Source organism: Melopsittacus undulatus, chromosome 1 (genome assembly GCF_012275295.1).
Source record: "Melopsittacus undulatus isolate bMelUnd1 chromosome 1, bMelUnd1.mat.Z, whole genome shotgun sequence".
Taxonomy (NCBI): domain Eukaryota; kingdom Metazoa; phylum Chordata; class Aves; order Psittaciformes; family Psittaculidae; genus Melopsittacus; species Melopsittacus undulatus.
Genome location: NC_047527.1, coordinates 765,894 through 773,710, shown reverse-complemented (window position 1 = coordinate 773,710; position 7,817 = coordinate 765,894). Strand labels below are relative to the sequence as shown.

The following is a 7,817-nucleotide window of genomic DNA, read 5'->3' as shown; positions in this document are numbered from 1 at the left end:
GGTCGAGCTCCATGTTGGGGGGCTCCTCATTGGGTGGCTCCTTGTTGGGGGCGGGTCTCCTCAATGGAGGGCTCCTCATTGGTTGAGCTTCACATTGGGGGGCTCCTCATTGGTCAAGCTCCATGCTAGGGGGCTTCTCATTGGTTGAGCTTCACATTGAGGGGCTCCTCACTGGGGGGGGCTCCTCATTGGGGGGCTCCTCATTGGTCAAGCTCCATGTTGGGGGGCTCCCCATTGGATGGCTTCTCATTGGAGGCTCCTCATTGGTCAAGCTCCATGCTGGGGAGCTCCTCATTGGTCGAGCTTCATGTTGGGGGGCTCCCCATTGGGTGGCTGCTCATTGGAGGCTCCTCATTGGTCGAGCTCCATGTTGGGGGGCTCCTCATTGGGTGGCTCCTTGTTGGGGGCGGGTCTCCTCAATGGGGGGCTCCTCATTGGTCGAGCTCCACGTTGGGGGGTTCCTCATTGGTTGAGCTTCACATTGGGGGCTCCCCATTGGGTGGCTTCTCATTGGAGGCTCCTCATTGGTCGAGCTCCATGTTGGGGGGCTCCTCATTGGTCGAGCTTCATGCAGAGGAGTTCCCCATTGGGTGGCTGCTCATTGGAGGCTCCTCATTGGTCGAGCTCCACGTTGGGGGGCTCCTCATTGGGTGGCTCCTTGTTGGGGGCGGGTCTCCTCAATGGGGGGCTCCTCATTGGTCAAGCTCCATGCTGGGGGGCTCCTCATTGGTTGAGGTTCACATTGGGTGGTTTCTCATTGGAGGCTCCTCATTGGTCGAGCTCCATGTTTGGGGGCTCCCCATTGGTCGAGCTTCATGCAGAGGAGCTCCCCATTGGATGGCTTCTCATTGGAGGCTCCTCATTGGTCGAGCTCCATGTTTGGGGGGCTCCTCATTGGTCGAGCTCCATGTTGGGAGCTCCTCATTGGTCGAGCTCCATGTTGGGAGCTCCTCATTGGTCGAGCTCCATGTTGGGAGCTCCTCATTGGTCGAGCTCCATGTTGGGAGCTCCTCATTGGTCGAGCTCCATGTTGGGAGCTCCTCATTGGTCGAGCTCCATGATGAGGAGCTCCTCACTGTCTGCGTCCTCACTGTCTGCGTCCTCATTGGCTGGCTCCCCATTGGCTGGCTCCTCATTAGCTGGCTCCCCATTGGCTGCCTCCTCATTGGCTGCCTCCTCATTGGCTGGCTCCTCATTAGCTGGCTCCCCATTGGCTGGCTCCTCCTCGGGGTCCAGCCCTGCCAACACCCGCAGGCACCTCCGGACCTGGCTCCGGCCCCGATGGGCACGTTTGGTGCCGCGGGGCAGGCGCCGGCACGAGGAGAGGTCCAGGAAGGAGAGGTGAGGGCAGGAGGACAGCAGGACACTGGGGAGACACCATTGATAGCCATTGATAACCATTGATACCATTGATACCCATTGATAACCATTGATAACCATTGACATCCATTGATAACCATTGATACCCATTGATAACCACTGATAACCATTGACATCCATTGATAACCATTGATACCCATTGATAACCACTGATAACCATTGACATCCATTGATAACCATTGACACCCATTGACACCCATTGATAACCATTGATTCCCATTGACACCCATTGATACCCACTGATAACCATTGATACCCATTGACACCCACTGACACCCATTGACACCCATTGATACCCATTGATCCCCATTGACACCTATTGAAACCGATTGATACCCATTGACACCCACTGATACCTATTGATCCCCACTGACACCCATTGATACCCATTGACACCCATTGATACCCACTGATCCCCATTGACACCCATTGATACCCACTGACATCCATTGACACCCATTGATACTCATTGACACCCACTGACACCCATTGATACCCATTGACATCCATTGACACCCACTGATACTCACTGACACCCGTTGATAACCATTGATACCCATTGATACCTATTGACACCCATAGACACCCATTGACACCCATTGATACCCACTGACATCTACTGACACCCATTGACACCCATTGATCACCATGGACACCCATTGATACCCATTAATCCCCACTGACACCCATTGACATCCATTGATCCCCATTGATCCCATTGACACCCATGGACCCCACTGACACTCACTGATCCCCATTGACTCCATTGATCCCCATTGACACCCATTGATCCCATTGACACCCATTGATCCCATTGACACCCATTGATCCCATTGACACCCATTGACCCCCATTACCCCCATACCTGAGTGCTCTGGCGCTGACCCTGGTGTTGGCCATGTTAAGTGCCCTCAGTGGTGCCTGTGGCCCCAGGGCAGCCATGGCCTGTGCCAGGTCCTCACTGATCCTCATTGATCCCCATTGACACCCATTGATCCCCATTGATCCCCATTGATCCCATTGACACCCATTGATCCCCATTGACACCCACTGACACCCATTGACACCCATTGACACCCATTGACACCCATTGATCCCCATTGATCCCCATTGATCCCCATTGACATCCATTGATCCCATTGACACCCATTGATCCCCATTGACACCCATTGATCCCCATTGACATCCATTGATCCCATTGACACCCATTGATCCCCATTGACACCCATTGATCCCCATTGACACCCATTGACCCCCATTGACATCCATTGATCCCATTGACACCCATTGATCCCCATTGACACCCATTGACACCCATTGATCCCCATTGACACCCATTGATCCCCATTGACACCCATTGATCCCCATTGATCCCCATTGACACCCATTGATCCCCATTACCCCATACCTGAGTGCTCTGGCGCTGACCCTGGTGTTGGCCATGTTGAGTGCCCTCAGTGGTGCCTGTGGCCCCAGGGCAGCCATGGCCTGTGCCAGGTCCTCACTGATCCCCATTGATCCCATTGACACCCATTGACACCCATTGATCCCCATTGACATCCATTGATCCCCATTGACACCCATTGATCCCATTGACATCCATTGATCCCATTGACACCCATTGATCCCATTGACACCCATTGATCCCCATTGACACCCATTGATCCCATTGACACCCATTGATCCCCATTGACACCCATTGATCCCCATTGACACCCATTGATCCCATTGACACCCATTGATCCCCATTGATCCCCATTGACACCCATTGACACCCATTGATCCCCATTGACACCCATTGATCCCCATTGACACCCATTGATCCCATTGACACCCATTGATCCCCATTGATCCCCATTGACCCCCATTGATCCCATTGACACCCATTGATCCCCATTACCCCATACCTGAGTGCTCTGGCGCTGACCCTGGTGTTGGCCATGTTGAGTGCCCTCAGTGGTGCCTGTGGCCCCAGGGCAGCCATGGCCTGTGCCAGGTCCTCACTGATCCTCATTGATCCCATTGACACCCATTGACCCCCATTGACCCCCATTGATCCCCATTGACCCCCATTGACCCCATTGATACCCATTGATCCCCATTACCCCCATACCTGAGTGCTCTGGCGCTGACCCTGGTGTTGGCCATGTTGAGTGCCCTCAGTGGTGCCTGTGGCCCCAGGGCAGCCATGGCCTGTGCCAGGTCCTCACTGATCCTCATTGATCCCATTGACACGCATTGATCCCCATTGATCCCCATTGACACCCATTGATCCCATTGACACCCATTGACCCCCATTGATCCCCATTGACACCCATTGACACCCATTGATCCCCATTGATCCCATTGACACCCATTGATCCCCATTACCCCCATACCTGAGTGCTCTGGCGCTGACCCTGGTGTTGGCCATGTTGAGTGCCCTCAGTGGTGCCTGTGGCCCCAGGGCAGCCATGGCCTGTGCCAGGTCCTCACTGATCCTCATTGATCCCATTGACACCCATTGATCCCCATTGACACCCATTGATCCCCATTGATCCCATTGACACCCATTGATCCCCATTGACATCCATTGATCCCCATTGACATCCATTGATCCCCATTGATCCTCATTCATCCCCATTGACACCCATTGATACCCATTGATCCCATTGACACCCATTGATCCCCATTGATCCCCATTACCCCCATACCTGAGTGCTCTGGCGCTGACCCTGGTGTTGGCCATGTTGAGTGCCCTCAGTGGTGCCTGTGGCCCCAGGGCAGCCATGGCCTGTGCCAGGTCCTCACTGATCCCCATTGATCCCATTGACACCCATTGATCCCCATTGACAACTATTGACACCCATTGAGCCCACTGACATCCATTGATCCCCATTGACATCCATTGATCCCCATTGACACCCATTGATCCCCATTGACACCCATTGATCCCATTGATCCCTTTGACACCCATTGATCCCCATTGACACCCATTGATCCCATTGATCCGCATTGACACCCATTGATCCCCATTGATCCTCATTGATCCCATTGACACCCGTTGATCCCCATTACCCCCATACCTGAGTGCTATGGCGCTGACCCTGGTGTTGGCCATGTTGAGTGCCCTCAGTGGTGCCTGTGGCCCCAGGGCAGCCATGGCCTCTGCCAGGTCCTCACTGATCCTCATTGATCCCATTGACACCCATTGATCCCCATTGACACCCATTGATCCCCATTGATCCCCATTGACACCCATTGATCCCATTGATCCCCATTGATCCCCATTGACACCCATTGATCCCCATTGATCCCCATTGACACCCATTGATCCCATTGATCCCCATTACCCCCATACCTGAGTGCTCTGGCGCTGACCCTGGTGTTGGCCATGTTGAGTGCCCTCAGTGGTGCCTGTGGCCCCAGGGCAGCCATGGCCTGTGCCAGGTCCTCACTGATCCCCATTGATCCCATTGACACCCATTGATCCCCATTGACAACTATTGACACCCATTGAGCCCACTGACATCCATTGATCCCCATTGACATCCATTGATCCCCATTGACACCCATTGATCCCATTGACACCCATTGATCCCCATTGACATCCATTCATCCCACTGACACCCACTGATCCCCATTGACATCCATTGATCCCATTGACACCCACTGATCCCAATTGACACCCATTGATCCCCATTGATCCCATTGACACCCATTAATCCCATTGATCCCCATTGATCCCATTGACACCCATTGATCCCCATTGACACCCATTGACACCCATTGATCCCCATACCTGAGTGCTCTGGCGCTGACCCTGGTGTTGGCCATGTTGAGTGCCCTCAGTGGTGCCTGTGGCCCCAGGGCAGCCATGGCCTGTACCAGGTCCTCACTGATCCTCATTGATCCCCATTGACACCCATTGATCCCATTGACACCCATTGATCCCCATTGACACCCATTGACACCCATTGATCCCATTGATCCCCATTGATCCCCATTGACACCCATTGATCCCCATTACCCCCATACCTGAGTGCTCTGGCGCTGACCCTGGTGTTGGCCATGTTGAGTGCCCTCAGTGGTGCCTGTGGCCCCAGGGCAGCCATGGTCTGTGCCAGGTCCTCACTGATCCTCACTGATCCCATTGACACCCATTGATCCCCATTGACATCCATTGATCCCCATTGACACCCATTGATCCCCATTGACACCCATTGATCCTCATTGATCCCATTGACACCCATTGATCCCATTGACTCCCATTGATCCCCATTGATCCCCATTGACACCCATTGATCCTCATTGATCCCATTGACACCCATTGATCCCATTGACACCCATTGATCCCCATAGATCCTCATTGATCCCATTGATCCCATTGATTCCCATTACCCCCATACCTGAGTGCTCTGGCGCTGACCCTGGTGTTGGCCATGTTGAGTGCCCTCAGTGGTGCCTGTGGCCCCAGGGCAGCCATGGCCTGTGCCAGGTCCTCACTGATCCTCATTGATCCCATTGACACCGATTGATCCCATTGACACCCATTGATCCCCATTGACATCCATTGATCCCATTGACACCCATTGATCCCCATTGACACCCATTGATCCCCATTGCTCCCCATTGACACCCATTGATCCCATTGACACCCATTGATCCCCATTGACACCCATTGATCCCCATTGCTCCCCATTGACACCCATTCATCCCCATTGACACCCATTGATCCCATTGACACCCATTGATCCCCATTACCCCCATACCTGAGTGCTCTGGCGCTGACCCTGGTGTTGGCCATGTTGAGTGCCCTCAGTGGTGCCTGTGGCCCCAGGGCAGCCATGGCCTCTGCCAGGTCCCGCTCATTGAACTGGCGCCCGCTCAGGTCCAGCTCGCGCAGGCTCCGCCCCCAGCGACACGTGACCTTGGAGCTGCCATAGGGGGGGGCCAAAAACTGCTCCGAGCCCCCCGGGAGAGCCAAGGACAGCACCTCCAGCTCTGGGGCAGCACATGGACAGGGTCACATGGTCAACGTCACATGGACAGGGTCACATGAGACAACAGCACATGGACAGCATCACATGGTCAATGTCACATGGACAGGGTCACATGACCAATGTCACATGAGACAACAGCACATGGACAGTGTCACATGGTCAGTGTCACATGACCAATGTCACATGAGACAACAGCACATGGTCAACAGCACAGGGACAGCATCACATGGACAGCGTCACATGAGACAACAGCACATGGACAGGGTCACATGACCAACGGGACATGAGACAACAGCAAATGGACAGGGTCACATGGACAGCGTCACATGGACAGGGTCACATGAGACAACAGCACATGGACAGTGTCAAATGGACAGTGTCACATGAGACAACAGTACATGGACAGCGTCACATGACCACTGTCACATGGGAAGCGTCACATGACCAAACAGGACATGAGACAACAGCACGTGGACAGGGTCACATGAGACAACAGCACATGACCAATGTCACACAAGACAACAGCACATGGCCAACGTCACATGGTCAATGTCACATGAGACAACAGCGCATGGCCAATGAGACATGGTCAACAGGACATGACCCAATGTCACATGAGCCTACATTACATGGCCAATGTCACATGAGACAACAACACATGACCAGTGTCACGTGATCAACATGACATGAGCCAACAGCACATGGTCAATGTCACATGACCAACTGGACATGACACAACATCACATGGCCAACATGACATGGCCAACATCACATGACCAATGTCACACTGTCAACGTCACATGGTCAGTGTCACATTCACATGAGACAACAGCACATGGCCAACGTCACATGACCCAACATCACATGGTCAACGCCACATGGACAACAGGACATGACCTACATGACATGAACCAGCATCACATGACCGACACAATATGACCCAAAACCACATGACCCAACAGGACAAGACCAACAACACCACATGAACCAACACCACATGACTGACATGACATGACCCAACACCACATGACCCAACATGACACAACCTCACATGACACAACCCAACATCACATGACCAACATCACATGACTCAACATGACACAACCCAACATCACATGACCAACATGACACGACCCAACATGACACAACCTCACATGACACAACCCAACATCACATGACCCAACATGACACAACCCAACATGACACAACCCAACCCCACATGACACAACCCCACATCCCATGCCCACCCCCACGTGACCCACCTGCAGGCAGGGCCATGAGGCCGGGGGGGGTCACGCGGCTGCACCCGCTCAGGTCCAGGCTCCGGAGCCTCGATGAGGAGTTCAGGATGCGCCAGAGGAACCAATCGGTGACCCCGGAGCCGGCGCCGCGCAGGCTCAGCTCCCGCAGCAACATGAACCCTGACCCTGGGTCAATGGGGGTCAATGGGGAGGG

At 53.8% G+C, this 7,817-nt stretch overlaps 1 protein-coding gene across 1 annotated transcript; it reads right to left on the bottom strand.

The window, feature by feature from the left end:
* On the bottom strand, window positions 1–7,794 carry LOC117436279 (F-box/LRR-repeat protein 6-like). Its single transcript, XM_034063984.1, has 3 exons — window positions 7,625–7,794; window positions 6,132–6,363; window positions 1–1,366 (listed from the first exon to the last, which is right to left on the bottom strand). The coding sequence occupies exons 1-3, from the start codon at window positions 7,776–7,778 to the stop codon at window positions 1,042–1,044; spliced, it is 711 nt and encodes a 236-aa protein (XP_033919875.1). The 5' UTR covers window positions 7,779–7,794; the 3' UTR covers window positions 1–1,041.
* Window positions 7,795–7,817: the final 23 nt, after the last annotated feature.